The sequence below is a fragment of the Saccopteryx leptura genome, chromosome 7, assembly GCF_036850995.1.
Source record: "Saccopteryx leptura isolate mSacLep1 chromosome 7, mSacLep1_pri_phased_curated, whole genome shotgun sequence".
Taxonomy (NCBI): Eukaryota; Metazoa; Chordata; class Mammalia; order Chiroptera; family Emballonuridae; genus Saccopteryx; species Saccopteryx leptura.
The window spans coordinates 115,079,806-115,096,281 of record NC_089509.1 but is presented as its reverse complement, the minus strand read 5'-3'; the positions used below and the strand labels follow the sequence as shown (position 1 = coordinate 115,096,281).

Below are 16,476 nucleotides of genomic sequence, written 5' to 3'. Positions count from 1 at the left end.
ACTACCTATCGGTAATGGCAGAAGGGCAGGTTGGTCTAGAATCAGTGCCGACGGCTGCACGGCCTGTGCCCTTCAAAGATGAACTGAGGAGTACCCTCAGCCATCGCTGCAGCCTGCGAACCTCACACTGCCTTCTTAATGGTATGTCTCTGGATTTCCCACTGTTGGTCTGGTTTTGTTTGCTTTGATTCTTTAATATTTTGCTCAGCTTCTATATTTATAACCTGTGGGATGGCTGTAAAAGTAGGAAAAGCCAGTCTCTCTTGGTAATTGAGGTCTCTTGGTAATTTTTAGCACCCTGAAAAAGATAGGCTACCTAAACACTTTCTTCACCAGTAATTTTTTTAAATGCCTATTTTATTAATTTTAGAGAAAGGAAGGGAGGGAGGGAGGGAGAGAGAGAGAGAGAGAGAGAGAGAGAAACAGCTGTTCCTGTATGTGCCCTGACCAGGGATAGAACCGGCAGCCTCTGCTTCCAGGCAATGCTCTAACTAACCAAGCTACCGGCCAGAGCCTTCATCACTCATTTTCAGCTTCAAGTAGCAATGAAATGAGCAAGCCATCTGGTCACCTGCTTGCGCAACAATTCCTCCTGCTTCCGCCTCTCTTCCTCTTCTCTTCTCCGCTCCTCCAGTCTCCTGAGAGCTTCTTCTTGCTGTTGCCTCTCTTCCTCTTCTCGCTGTCGCCTTAACGCAATCTCTTGTTCCCTCTGGCGTCGTAAGGCCTCCTCCTACATTAAAAAAGGGAGAGCGTGCGTGTGTTACTTTGGGCTTCGATTAAAATATTACACCATAATTTGAAAAGGAAGAGGCTCTCTGCCGCTAAAACTGTTAACAGTAAATGTAAAAAGTATACAGAGTATGTATGTAAGTTGAGGAATAGACACATTAAGAGTTAAAATAACTTGTATTTAAAACATAAACAGCATTACACTGTGAAGCCCACCATGGTTTCTTCATTAGCCACATTTACTGAGTACCCCAGAGGCACTACCTAGGGCTTGGGCTCCGTTTTCTCCGTTGCTACCATCAGCCCCCATTTTTTAATCGGCTGAGAACCTAAGAGATAGACAAGTCAAACCAACACAGCTACCAAAATGCCTGGTGAGGCAGGAATTCAGTCCTCTAGCCAGAGGTGCTAAGCAAAGCTATGTGTCCCCTAGATATTGAGTATACAGAAAAAGGTCCTAATTTAGGAAATACTGAGCATCACTGAGTTAAACAGATTTCCTTACTACAATGCTTCTTGGAGCCCTTACATGCTTAATGTGTGACTCTAAGAAATATAAGGACTGACCTAATCTCGCGTGGACTTTTTCATTTTCCTACAAGTAAGAAATGTGAGGTAAAGGCTAGACTTTGGGGCTGTTACAAAGAGGATTCCTTCCATTGGGATCTCTAAAAATCCCAGTATAAAATGGGCCAAGCACATGAATAGAACCCCCCCCCCCTCAAATATATAAATATCATAAAAAACATTCAACATCACTGGTTATAAATACTTGGACAAAGACTTAGTTACTTCTAAAATCTAAGTGGCTTATAAAACCCTAGGAAATATGCAGAAGAAATCAATTCTAATGTTTTACTAGGATGGAAGACTATCCCTCCAGTGCACATAAGTGGATAAGGCACTCTTTCTGAAGGGAAGCGTCTTCTAAGGTCCTAATCCCATTCCTGCTGCTGGCCCTGGGTGAACCATCCCCCGGAGAACTATGGCCAATGACATGAGGGGAGCGAGCACGCTACCCTGACAGCCCTCCTTCAACGCTAACCCTATGGTGAGAGCTCTCAGAAGTAGGGAGTACCTGTTTCCTTCGGGCGAGCTCTTCTTCCTCCCGCCTTTTCCTTTCTTCCTCCTGCTGTCTCCGAAGAAGTTCCTCCTGCTGTCTTCGGAGTTCTTCTTGCCTCTTTCGCTCTTCCTCTTCCCGTTTTGCCCGCATTTCTGCCTCTCTCCGCTCCTGCTCTAGCTGTGATCACACGAGAGTATTTAGAAATGGAAGCCAGGCACAGGAACACTCCAACATCGCTGACCAGTACTGTGGGGAGAAGCCGGGACACGCAGGCACCACCACGCACTCAGTCACTTCCACGGCAACCCAGCGATGAAACCAGCTCTGTAAGTGCTCTAAGCTCCGACAGGTCACAGCAGTCAGAACAGTGCTCTGCTCTTCGAAGCTCAATGCACTGTCGCCCACTTTCCCCGACCTCCTTGCTCCACATACATTTCCGTGTGGACGAGAAAGCAGCCAAGGAGAGGAATGCAATAATTCTCTCGGGTGGCCATTTCTTTACTCATCCCCATGAAAAGACTTTCCGATTGAAGATCTAACAATGTGGCTACACGGTTTCAACAACAGTTTTATAAGGTTGCTGGTGTGAAAATTATGTAATTCTTTAAAATCTGAAGACAAACCTTCATTTTCTCATCCACATTCCTAAGAGTCTCTTCCCTGGTTTCCCAGAATTCAGTTGCACCCACATTCCCCAGCTCAACATCTAACCTCCACCCAAAAACCTCTCCCTGGCTTAAATCTGAACCACACTTCACTCAGAAACAAAGTCCCAACTTGAGCGCAAGATGTACAAGGATGCTCATGACTGGCTGCCTCATCTTCCTCAGCCCTCTCGTTACTCACTCCTCAGACGACCGGGCTCCAGGCCAGAGCAGAGCATTTAGCTGCTCCTCGGCCAGTATGTTCTCCTGCATTTCTGAGACCACCTGTGGGTGGTGTTTCCTCCAATTGCAATTTAAATTTTACTTCTTCCTACTCTGTCTGCACAAAACTCTTTATCCGGGTCAAATCTTATTGTCCTTCAAGTAAAAATCAGCTCAGGTATTACTGTCCACTGAAAGTGTCCCCGTTCCTGATCCCCACCCTCCAACTAGGCAGCCAGCCCGTACGCTTCCCTGACCTTCCCTGACCACCGTGTCTGTGCCGTCATCCCCCCACCAACACACACACACACACACAACTGCAAGCTCCTGTAGTCGTCATCATCTAGGTGTCCCCAGCACAAAGCACTGCAGAACTAGAACACCTTCAAGAACTGTTCCAATTACTTTCTCTCATTTATGGAGACAGACCCTAACCATGAATCCTTTCCACATGCTGGGCACTCTTCGGAGACTGTTGCCATCTCACAGGATAAAACTGCATTAATGTATAAAATAGGAACAAGTCTCTCAGAGGCATGAGAACCCAGAAATCACTATAGTGACACTAAGTGTTGATACACATCCTCTTCTAGCAAGTGCTAAACCCCAAATTCCTAACTCTTCCAGAAGATGTGAATGGAACACAGGGTCTAATGTTAATGTTGAGCTTTTCAGCTGTGTGTCTCAGGACACTAGAGAATAAACAAATATCACTATAAAGATTCCAGGTGGGAACTCCAGCTACAGATCAACAGTCTAATAAGCCATGCAGTGGGTATTTTCTTACAGTCTTAGTATTTGTACAAAGTGTTTCTCCCATGATTAATGTAACTAAAATATACACAGCACCATGATCACTAATGTGTCAACCAACCAGTCAATTTTAACTTAACCGATTTAACTTAACCTTGTAATTTTAATTCTGTTCAAGGTCTTTTTGGAGATATATATTCATAAACTATGAATGTGTTTATACCACCAGTTAAGTAGCAGTAAACTAAAATGGAAAACGGTATAGCTAGCTAGAGATACAGACATCAATAAACAAATACCTATGTCCTACAGTTGGAAAGGATGGAAGAATGAGTTTCAGACCTTGGCAGCTTTGGCCTTCTCCATCTGCTGAAGTTGTTCAAGGGCAGGTCCTGAAGTCGTGGTATCAAGGGGAAGATCCCATACACTACCACCTTCCCAAACTATAAGACAACAACAAAAGAAAGTGAGGGATGTCAGAGCTTACATGCAGTCACATAACCATGAGCACAATGAAAAAACAAAACAAAAAAACTATCTCCCTGTCCCCAAATGAGCTCCATTATACTTATCTGTTCTGCTTTGAAAACCGAACTGCCAGTGGGCTCTAATTCCTATCAATATCCTTCAACACATCCAGATGTAAAGAAAGAACCAGGCATTTATTGAGAAACTGATTTCATCCTCAAAAAAACCCTGTAAGATACCTGTTCACACCGCCCATTTTTGCAGATGAACAAGCTAAGGGTCAGAGGTGGTTCTGTAACATTCCGTAACATCCCCAAGGACATAGGACCAGCACATGGCATGGTAGGACTACCAGTCAGTGTATCAGATCCCAAAGCCATGGTATTTCCTTTTTTTTCTATTTTTAGAGAGAGAGAAAGAGAAAGAGAGAGCTGGAGGGGCAGACAGGAAGGGAGAGAGATGAGAAGCATCAATTTTTAGTTGTGGCACCTTAGTTGTTCATTGATTGCTTGCTCATATAAGCCTTGAGCGGAGGGCTGCAGCCAAGCCAGTGACCCCTTGCTTAAGCCAGTGACCTTGGGCTCAAGCCAGCAACCATGGGGTCATGTCTATGATCCCATGCTCAAGCTGCTGACCTCAGAGTTTCGAACCTGGATGCTCAGCATCCCAGAATGATGCCCTATCCTCTGCACCACCGCCTGGTCAGGCTACCCTTGGTATTTCCAATAGCTATACCACCTCTTTCCACACCAAGTGGAGAATGAGGATAGCTGTGGCATAGCTGTGGAACTAGAGAAAACTAAGTAGTTGCACTATATTGTGAAGGTATTAAATGCCACTGAATCATTCTTTTAAAAATGGTTAATTTTTGCCTGACTGGTGGTGGCGCAGTGGATAGTGTCGGCCCAGAATGCTGAGGGCCCCAGTTTGAAACCTCAAGGTCATTGGCAAGAGCATGGGCTCCTCGGCTTAAGCATAGGTTTGCCAGCTTGAGCTCAGGTCATTGACATGATCCCAAGGTCACTGGGTTGAGCCCAACATCACTGGCTTGGCTTGAGCCCTACCCCCTGCCCTGTCCCATCAAAGAACATATGAGAAGCAGTCAATAAAAACTAACCAAAGTAAAGCAACTAGAAGTTGATGCTTCTCACATTTCTCCCCTTCCCCTCTCCCTTAAAAAAAAAAAAGGTTATTTTGTGTTATGTGCTATATGAATTTCACATCACTAAAAGAGTAGGAGGCCCAGCTGGAGCTGGGGAGGCCTCTGGAACGGCCCACAGGCCTCACAAACAACACTGGGCCCTGCTGACCTGAGAGGATCAACGTGGAAGTAAACAAACAGGAATAGGCTTCTAGGCCCCTTTCCCTACTGCAAGCAACGTAAGCTAATACCCCTTTTCAGCATTCTCTATTGATGGACTGTAAATTATTGTCTATATAAAGCCAGTGGAGTATTTGTAAAGGACTTTCATTGACTGCCTTATACCCAAAGAAAGAAATTGTCTAATAAGATACTTATAGTTTCCCAAATACTGTAAAGCATTTTAACATTCTAACTATAATGGCTAACAAGAAACAGTAAGGTACACAGAGCATGGGAAGCTGACAAGAAGGATAATCAGTCCTTCTCCTGCCACAATCCCAGGGTCAATGTTAGTGAAAGAACTGGAGCCTGAATAGCTCAATGGCTCTCAGAAAAATCCATCACTGCCCAGGGTTCCTGAGAATTGTCAACACACACAATAACCTCTTATAGGGGCTGTCCATGGTTCACACTTATCTACCTCTGCAGGTATCGGACCTTAATAAACAGAAGTGCTCCACCAATAGATTCTTTTAAAAAATTTATGCCCCAGCCTGACCTGTGGTGGCGCAGTGGATAAAGTGTCGACCTGGAAATGCTGAGGTTGCCGGTTCGAAACCCTGGGCTTGCCTGGTCAAGGCACATATGGGAGTTATTGCTTCTAGCTCCTCCCCCCTTCTCTCTCTCTGTCTCTCTCTCCTCTCTCTCCCTCTCTATTTCCTCTCTCCCTCTCTCTCTCTTTTCTAAAAATGAATAAATAAATTTAAAAAAAATGAAAAAAAAAATTTATGCCCCAAATGTTCTAATTTAACACAAATAAATATATTTTTCTATTCCCAAAACGTCAGGGGACCTGCAGTGTTAGCTACATATCAACTCCTGACTTGGAGGAATAGATCATCTTTACTTATGTTTCACTCTGGCAGAAGGTATCAAAAACAATTTAAAAGACTTTTCCAACTCGATTAGAGCAACATACATATATACATAGATATATACATACATAAAATAGAGGCTGGCTCCAATTCAAGAAATTTATCTAATTTCTAGCAAATCCTTAACAGTCTATTTTCAACACTTTCAATTCTTTGCTGGAGTCTATTTTTTTAAAGGACTTCTTGTTAATATTCAAATTCAATACAAAACAGGTTTAAAAAAACTGATATATTTTTTAAAACCTGAATTTATAAGCTAAATCCTTGGAGCTATGCTCAAATAAAGGCCAATCTATGTTTTTACCTGCAGGCTGCGAGGCTGCTGGCTGAAGCTCCCAAATAGACCCCGTATCTGGCACTGACACGGATCTAGTCACTGAAGAAATGACATTCTGATCAGATATTCTGCAAAAGGGAAATAAAAATGAACTTGTTTTTGTCATTTGCAAAAATAAAGAGGAACTTCTTTAGTATCTGTATGTTTTCCACGTCATTTGCCAGATAACTCATTGCTTTAACTAAATCCTAACACCACCAGAGCCTTTAGGAGAGGAATAGAGATAGAGGCACAGTAATCATGCTCTGGACTCTTCAAGGTGGTAGCAAATACTGAGTTCCAAATAATGACTATACTTACTATCTTAAAAAATCTAGAACATCTCACCTGACCTGTGGTGGCACAGTGGATCAAGTGCAGACCTGCAACACTGAGGTCACCGGTTCAAAACCCTGGGCTTGCCCGGTCAACGGACACAGAGAAGCAACTATAAGCTAATGCTTCCTACGCTCTCCCATCCCACCCCCCATGAAACACACACACACCTTTCCCTTTCTCTCTCTCTCTCAAAAAAAAAGTCAATAAATAAAATGTAGGGGAAAAATTCTCAGTAAATCACCCAAGGCATGTTATAATGAAAAACACCCAGACTGTGAGTCCAAAGGTCTGCATTTTAGTTCTGTCTCTGAAGCTTTCTGCGTATTATGTCAATCAAGTCTTTAGCCCCTCAGAGTCCCAGTTTGCCCATCTGTAAAATGGCAACTGTAGCCCTAACAAGATGGGTTATGTCCCAGAAGAGAAATGTAAACAGTTCTAGGTTAAACTGAGAAGGTTTTTAAAAGCAGAAGATAAAAGAAATATTACCCTAAATGATAATCTGAAACAGCAGAAATTGAACACTTCCAGCATAATTTCCTTTTCCTCTGACCTACCTGAATAACTTCTGGATTCTGGAAAGGTATAACCCAGTGGTATTATTATCTTTCTTGAGATAGCTAGCACAGATAAAAATGACATTAAACTTTAGACTACAACTTTTTTGGTTGCTGGTTCCAGAAGGTTACATTGCTTCTCAAGTGTTCTTTTGTTATCATTCCAAATCTGTCCTCTGAGTAGGAAGACCAAATAAATGCTTTACCTACAGCCTATTTTTAAAAACTATATTGTTTTTATACACAATAACACAGATACCTGAGTTCACAAAAACCAGTGTTTCCCTTCTTCTCTTACACACACACATGCGCACACACACACACAGAATGACACATCGTGAGTGACCACCAACCTCATCTTCAGCGCCTGGAACTGCTGGAGAAGAAGTGCCAACTGCTGCTGCTGCTGGGAGGACAGGGCTGCTTTCTGCTGCTGAGCCAAGACCTGTGCGTACTGTTGTCTTCAAAAAGGAAAATCAAGTGTAACTCGTCTCTTCACATTTAGTTCATTTACTATGACAATGAAAGACATGGCTCAATCTACCACCCCCAAAACACCATCATATAAAATATATACTTTTATAATTCTTCATGAGAATAAGAGTCACACAGAAGAGTCTATACTTCATTCTAGAAAGAACTGAACTTAGAGAGGACATGCTTCTGAAGAGGGGAGAGGGGAGAATCACAAAATATCCCAAACTGGCAAATGTAATAGGGTTATAACAGAAAACAAGTTAAAAATAAAACATTCAAATAGCTATCTCCACATGAAGCACCTTTTGCAAAAATAAAATCACTTGCATAAAAATTCTCTAATTTGTTTCAGCCTGGAAGTTTTTAGGTGAGATTATTTTCCATTAGCTCAAAGGTAGACAAATGTGTCTGTCAAGAGACCAACAGTAGATACATTGGGCTTTGAAGGCCAGATAGACTACTCAGTCTGCCAGCTTTGCTCAAAAGCAGCCACAGACAATACACAAACTGGTACGCACGGCTGTGGGCCAGTACGCTCTGCTCGGGACCCGGGCAGCAGGCAGCCCCTCTGCACATGGACAGACACGCCTGCCTCTCCCACAGAGGACACACGACCTGTGGGATTCTGCCGCCACTCCCCACACCTCTACCAGTGTGATCTTTTATTTCTTTCCTGTCCTCTCATCTGTGTTCTTTCTCTGTGGCAATGTCAAACCATTTAGGAGGCACTTCATTCTTAAAATGTCTGTTGATTCTTGCTTTAGGTGCTAAAAAGCTTACAAAATTAACACTAAGTGTCATCTTCAGCAAACTTGTGGTATTTAAGAAAACCAAACTTAGTGCTAACATGCCACTAGCTGGGTGAGTGACGTATCCTAAAACTTATAGTTTTCTGCTATAAAAGGTGAAACTTGTGTGCAGATGACATCAAAAGGCCCTGCTGGAGCTGCAGGACAGCCCTCTATATTACTGCTCTTACTGTATTAAGAACTGCTGATACTGAAGGTGCTGCATCTGGTATAAAGCTGTGAGTTCCTGCTGCCTGGTCAGTCGCTCCTGGTCCAACTCTCCCTGGGAGTAAAGAGAGGGGGGAAGAAATACCATTGAAAGAACTGCAAAGAGCCTATAAGCCATTTAGTACATACATCTGAAAGCAAATCCCAGACTTTCACTTCCCCTCCTTTACACCCAAAATGCTGAATTATGAAAACGTCAGGCATCTATAAAAACTAAACAGTGCCATCTAGTGGAAGAAAGAGATTCCCTAGGGTAGGTAAGGGTCCTTATTTCAATTGCAGTCTTCCCTCCTGGGGACTCTGTCCTAGAAGCTAAATGTCATACTGTACTCCAGTTATTGCTGTAACTAAAGTGTCCAATTCTCCCAATATTAAAAGTAATTTTTAAATTTATATATCATTAGAAACTATAGAAATGGGACAAACAAAAAGGAATAAAATTATCTAAAGGTTAAAGAAAATGATATGGTATGAATTTTATAACGACAAATAAATACAGGGAGCTGATATAGAAGTATGTCTTCTTAATATGATGAGAAATTTTAAGTTAAACAAAATATTAAAGGGCTTTGAAAACACCCTACCCCAAAATTAGGCTTTACTACTGCTATTAATAAGTTGTTTGTTTTTTTTTTAAAAGCTATAGCAAAATCATGTTTATTTTTTTAGCTTATATTTCAAATAACAAAGCAGAAATTTAAGTATGAAAATCTAAAAGCCGGGAAAGTAATAGAACTATAAGACAACAATCAACAGCAGTCTGCCCTTATCCACAGTTTGACTTTCCATGGTTTTTGGTTACGTGCAGTCAACTGTGGACCTAAAATGATAAATAAAAAATTCCAAAAATAAACAATTCATAAATTTTAAACTGTGTGCTATTCTAATAAGTATGATGAAATCTCTCAACACCCTCCTCATCCCACCTGGACGTGAATCATCTGTCTGTCCAATGTGCCCACGCTGTGGATGTGCCATCTAGTTCAATCACTTAGGAACTGTCTTGGTTATCAGCTTGGTTGGGAGGGACTGACCACCATATTCACATAACTTTTATTACAGTATAATTTTTATAACTATTCTATTTGATTAGTCACTATTGTTAATCTCTTACTGTGCCCAATTGATAAATTAAACTTCACTGTTCGATGTATGTACAGTATATACAGGTTTGGGTACTTCTGCAGATTCAGGCATTCACTGGGGGTTTAGGAATATATCCCCTGCAGATGGGGGGGGGGGGTGACTGTAAAAGTATAAGGGTGACAAAGACTAAACTTAGGCAAATCATTAATGAATACAGTTCGGAATAAAACATGCAATGTACAATTTCTTGGGCTAGGGATCATTTGAAATTCAGGGACATTCTCATTAAATACTGGAACTAATGAGTAGTCACGCTAATCTAAAATTTCTACGTGAAAGCATAGGTTTCAAGGTATACTCATCATCAAGGTGAACTCTCTTGCCGGTGCTATTCAGGGCAAAGGCAGCAGCTGACAGGAAGCAGAGCTCCCCATGGCTTTTCCCCTTATGTGAGTCTGACTGAGGCTCAGCCCTATAATTCGAAGTCAGGAAATGGGACTAGGGAAAGTATGCTAAAATCCAAGTAATGAACTTTCAGCTCTGAAACACACAAGATAAAAACTCATTCCAATTTCAGAGAAGGAAAATAAAGCTCAAACTTGGTATATAAGTTAAATTTATATATAGTAATATTTAGTATAATTTTTCTCTTTATTTACCACAGAAAGGTCAGAAAGAATTCCCCTCAACCAGGAATATTCACTGCGCTCCAAACTATAGGAAGTTTCAACCTATCAGTAGATTATAAATATCAATTATTGGGTCAAGATCAACATTTGTACATTAAAAAGAAATAGAACAGAGAATATGTATATGACAAAATGTTTTATGAAACTTGTTTCACACATATACACAGAGAGAAGTGGTATCAAACATTTTTTTTAAACTATGAGCCATGGTCAAAATATGTATTTGACAGCCAATATTCTCATCTATGAACTCTCTTGACTATAGAGGTTGTATCTTATTCATCCTCATCTCTTAACCTACCACAAGGCCTGGCATGTGCCCTCTCCCTACAGTTAATGACTAAGTCAATGGTACTGTCACTGTAGAAATCCAGTGTTCACACAGAAGGTTTCTGACTACTGCCAGCAACCAGACTCCCCTTCCTGCAGAAGGCAAAGTAAGGCACAGACCCAAAGCCCTCCAAGAGGAAGTCTACACGAAGGGGCTCAGGAGCACCTGCAAAGGAGTACGATTTCCCATTCAAAGGTATTCCATGGCCACTACACGAGGGAGAGGGGATTATGTTATGATCCAATTTGTAGTTATAATACCAGTAACTAATAAAAAGTCTTCAAAAAACACTCTGAAGCACTAGACTTCTATATCAGTAACATTTGCCTTAATTTAGCAACTGAATGTGAGTCAGAAAGCAAGAGGCAGATGAAGGGGAAGGGAGAAGAATGTGCACTTTAACTATAGGCAACAAGGAACTCTTAAGTCAACTGTGTTGAAGTAAAGCAGATTAACGTAAAAGCTCCAAAATGAGCTTAGGAAGGTAAGGAGCCAGAACAAGCAGGACCTGGTAGACGGGCCAGGCTGAGATGTTCTTCACTCTACACCTGCTGAACAGCTACTGAAGAGAGAAGAGAGAGAAGAAAGATAGAGAGAGAAAAGGGAGAAGAGAAAGAAGAGAAGAGAGAAGACAGAGAAAAAGTGTGTGTGTGTAGATGGGCATCAGTATCTGAGTTATGAAAAGATTATTTTACTTAGGTATGCAGTCTCTCAAGACTATCCATTGCCTTTCAATTAATTTCAAAAAACTACAGTTTTTTCCTCACTAGATACAACATATGGGTTGTGTTTACAAAGAGAAGCAAGTGCTTCTGTGTCTAATGCATGTTCTGGGTGAACTGTAAGGTACTTACCATATGAGGAGGGGGCGCAGGACCAGAGGAGAAGGGAACCCTTCCCCACATTTTCATGATGTCACCAAGAGGCTGGAAGCTTTCATCACATGCTCTCTTCACCAATAAAGACATAGTGAAATAGCCGGCCTGAAACCATTCTGCCATCTCCTGATTATTGAAGGGACCTACAACATTAATTAAAACAGGGCAGTAAGAATCCTCTCAGGCTACAGAGGAAAAAACTATTTTCTGGGTCTGATCCTCATCCAGAGGTAACAACTTGTTTCAGGTGGCACCTATAATTTGTAAGATAATTCAATTCCTCTCCAAAGGTGGGGAACAGGCTAACTAATAAAATACAACAAAAAAGATTTTGAAATAAGCCTTATGTCAACACTTCCCAAATTCTTAGTGGTGCTTTATTTCTTTTAAGGAGCATAACTGTCTCCATCTCACTCAATTTCTACACTTCATTTGTCAGAAAAGTACATAAATAAAACTGAAAAGAGTATGTTAAACTTCATATCACTTAGTCATAAACATGCAGGGTTGAATACACTCTTCTCGAATTTTTATTTTCTATCAAGAGATTACTGAAGGTAAGACTAAATCTGGCCTTAATAAGAAAAATAACTAATGTTTTACAGTAAGAAATAATCAAATACTTTATATAAAAAATCTAAAAATTCCTCTCTGCTCAGTGATGACTAAGTCAGTCTAAGTCAGACATTCAACAAATACTAACTAAACACCAATCACAAGCATCCAGGCAGTGGGTGCAGAGCAGTCAAGAGAACAATGTCAGGCCCTGACCAAGTTGGCTCAGTGGTAGAGCATCGGCCTGGCGTGCAGGAGTCCCAGGTTCGATTCCCGGCCAGGGCACACAGAAGCGCCCATCTGCTTCTCCACCCTTCCCCCTCTCCTTCCTCTCTGTCTCTCTCTTCTCCTCCCGCTGCCGAGGCTCCATTGGAGCAAAGATGGCCCGGGCACTGAGGGTGGCTCTGTGGCCTCTGCCTCAGGCACTAGAATGGCTCTGGATGCAACAGAGCGACGCCCCAGGGGGCAGAGCATCGCCCCCCGGTGGGCATGTCGGGTGGATCCCGGCCGGGCGCATGCGGGAGTCTGTCTGACTGCCTCCCCGTTTCCAACTTCGGAAAAATGCAAAAAAAAAAAGAGAGAGAGAGAACAATGTCCTGGACCTTCCACTCCCAGGGACATGGAGTGGGTGACCTTCTCCTGCTAAATACAACTGAAACCCAGAATATCACATATAAAACAAACAAAAGGACTCCGAAAGATGAGGAGAGAAAACAAATTGACTAGAGAACTCAAAAACACCACCAATCAATAAGATCTGACATTTATAGAATACCCCAAAGATAGCAAAATACACATTAAAGTACCCACAGAACATAGATCAAGATAAACTATGCTGTGGGCCGTAAATAAATCACAATAAATTTAAAAAAAAATTAAAACAATATGTAGTGGGTTCTTCAACCACAATAGAATCAAACCAGAAATAATACGCAGAAAGATAACAGGAAAATCTTCAAACACTTGGAAAATAACAACACACTTTTAAATAATCCATGGGTAAAGGTGGAAGTCTCAAAAACAAACATCATCATCAAACTTTGTAATACATGGTTAAAGCAGCGCTGGGAGAAAACTTATAATATTACATGCTTATATTAAAAAAGAGAAAAGCCCCAAACCAATAAGCCACCACCTCAAGACTAGAAAAAGAGCAAAATAAACCTTAAGATGAAGAAGTAATGATAAAGAGCAGAAATCAACGAAAGTGAAAAGAAAAACAACAGTGATAAAGATCGATGGAACAAAGCTGACCTTTGAAAAGATCAGTCAAGTGAACAAGACTGACAAAGAGCACAGAGAACTGAGCAAATGACCATCAGGAACACAATGGAGGCTTTCGCTACAGAACTGCAACCATCAAAAATTATAAGGGGATACTTTTATCAAAAAGATAATACTGTCACATCAAAAAGAAAATAAAGGAATAATCTAAATGCAAAAATTTGCCAATGGACCAATTCATCAAAAAACACAAACTGTCACATCTCACCTATTTTAGATAGATAAATAGCCCTGTAACTATTAAGAATATTGGATTTGTATAGTCTTTGGCTCTGGCTGGTTGGCTCAGCAGTAGAGCATCAGCCCAGCATGTGGATGTCCCGGGTTCAATTCCTGGTGAGGGCACACAGGAGAAGTGACCATCTGCTTCTGAACCCCTCCCCATCCAGCAGCCACGGCTCATTAAAGCAAGTTGGCTCCAGGCACTGAGATGGCACCATGGCCTCACTTTAGGCACTAAAAGAGCTTAGTTGCTGAGCAACAACCCCAAATGAGCAGAGCATTACCCCCATAAAGGGCTTGCTGGGTGGATCCCAGTTAGGGCACATACAGGAGTCTGTATCTCTGTGCCTTCCTGCCTCTCACTTAATAATAAAAAAAAAGAAAAAAGAAAAAAAAGATTTCATAGTCTTATATTGCCAAAAAAAATCTCCAGATGGTTTCCCTAGAGAATTCTACCAAACATTTAAAGAAGAATTACTAAGAATTCTAAACAATCTTTTCTAGAAAATATAAGGGGAAGAAATAATTTCCAATTCCCTTTATGAAGTTAATATTACCATAATACCAAGACCAGAAAATGAGAGTAAAAAAACAAGAAAACAACACAAAAAAAAAGAACATTACAAAGCAATATCCCTTATAAACATAGATCAAAAACTCCTTAACAAAATATTACCTGACAGAATTCAGCAATATTTAAAGAGAGTATATACATCATGAACAAATGGAGTTTATTCTAAAGATACAAAGTTGATCTGATGTTCAAAAATCAATGTAATCTACCATATTGTCTAAAGAAGAAAAATCACATCATCTATCAATAGATATAGAAAAAGCATGACAAAACCAAATACCCAATCATGATAAAAACTCTCAAAAAATAGGGTACCTCAACTTGATAAACAGCATCTACAAAAACTCAACAGCTAACATTTCATCTAATTATTAAAGACTGAATCTGTCGCCCCTAAGATAGAACCACAGGAAAAACCAGGATAGTTAAAGTCTGTTCTCACCTCTCTTAATCAACAGTGTTGGAATATATAATAATGGAACAAAAAGCAAACAAATTAGAAATGAAAAAATTGTCCTTGATTACACATGACAAATATCTATGTGAAAAATCCTATGTAATTTTTTTTTACAGAGACAGAAAGACAGAGAGAGGGACAGATAGGGACAGACAGGAAAGGAGAGAGATGAGAAGCATCAGTCATCAGTTTTTCATTGCGACACCTTAGTTGTTTTTTTATTGCTTTCTCATATGTGCCTTGACCACGGGCCTTCAGCAGACCCAGTAACCCCTTGCTCGAGCCAGCAAGCTTGGGTCCAAGCTGGTGAGCTTTTTTTTTTTTTTCTCAAGCCAGATGAGCCCGCGCTCAAGCTGGCGACCTCGGAGAGTTATTATTTATTATTGTTAAATTACATAGGAATTTTTAGCCTGACCAGGCGGTAGCGCAGTGGACTGGGATGCAGAGGACCTAGGTTCGAGACCCCGAGGTTGCCAGCTTGAGCGCGGACTCATCTGGTTTGAGCAAAGCTCACCAGCTTGGACCCAAGGTCGCTGGCTTGAGCAAGGGGTTACTCGGTCTGCTGAAGGCCCGTGGTCAAGGCACATATGAGAAAGCAATCAATGAACAACTAAGGTGTCACAACGAAAAACTGATGATTGATGCTTCTCATCTCTCTCCATTCCTGTCTGTCTGTCCCTATCTATCCCTCTCTCTCTGACTCTCTCTCTGTCTCTGTAAAAAAAATAAAAATAAAAATAAATTAAAAATAGTAATAATAATTCAAACTAATAAATGAGCTCAGCAAGGTCAAAGTAAAGATAAACATCCAAAATTCAATGCCAATAGCAAAGACACAAAGACACTATATATAATAAAACTTATAACTGCTCCCAAAAATCAAATACTTGGATAGAAATCTAATAAAAATGTTCAGAATTTATACTATACAGAGCTAATTAAAGAAATCAAGGATCAAAATAAATCAAGAGACATACCATGTTCACGGATTAGAAGACTCATTATTGAAAAGATATTTATTCTCTTCAAAAGAATATAGAAATTTAATACAATTCCTATTAAAATCTCAGCAAGATTTTTGGTAAATATAAACAAGACTATTCTAAAATTTACATAAAAAGACAAAGGAACTAGAAAAGCTAAAACCTATTTTGAAAAGAAAAATAAACCAGGAAAAATTAGTCTACCCAGGTTTACATAACTGCAGTAATCAAGAAGTGGTATTGGTGGAGAGATAAACACATAGGTCAATGGAACAGAATGAATGAACCCAGAAACAGACCAACACAAATATGTTCAAATGAATTTTCAGATAGGTACAAAAACAATTCAAGAAACCTTTCCAACAAAAGGTCTCAGAGCAGCTGGGCATCAATATGCAAAAAAGTAAACCTTAAGGTTTACTTATACAGAAATTAATTGAAAATGGATCATAACAATTAAATGTAAAACAGAAAAATATAAGTTGGGGGAGGGTAGAAAAAAAAATCTTTGGAACCTGAAACCAGCAAAGAGTTCTTTTTAGTCTTAATAGCAAAAACATAATCCATAAAAGAAAAAAGCTGACCAATTGACTTTATT

The 16,476-nt window shown here is 40.5% G+C and overlaps 1 protein-coding gene across 4 annotated transcripts in view; it reads right to left on the bottom strand.

The window, feature by feature from the left end:
• Positions 1–16,476, bottom strand: part of GIGYF2 (GRB10 interacting GYF protein 2) — a 136,980-nt gene that overhangs the window by 20,179 nt on the left and 100,325 nt on the right. For all 4 annotated transcript variants that reach the window (XM_066346327.1, XM_066346328.1, XM_066346330.1 and 1 more), the window contains exons 15-21: positions 11,780–11,946; positions 8,783–8,874; positions 7,680–7,787; positions 6,422–6,522; positions 3,754–3,854; positions 1,808–1,969; positions 572–730 (exon numbers count right to left, since the gene is read on the bottom strand). In XM_066346327.1, coding sequence (XP_066202424.1) covers positions 572–730; positions 1,808–1,969; positions 3,754–3,854; positions 6,422–6,522; positions 7,680–7,787; positions 8,783–8,874; positions 11,780–11,946 — 890 coding nt within the window. The remainder of the gene's footprint in view (positions 1–571; positions 731–1,807; positions 1,970–3,753; positions 3,855–6,421; positions 6,523–7,679; positions 7,788–8,782; positions 8,875–11,779; positions 11,947–16,476) is intronic.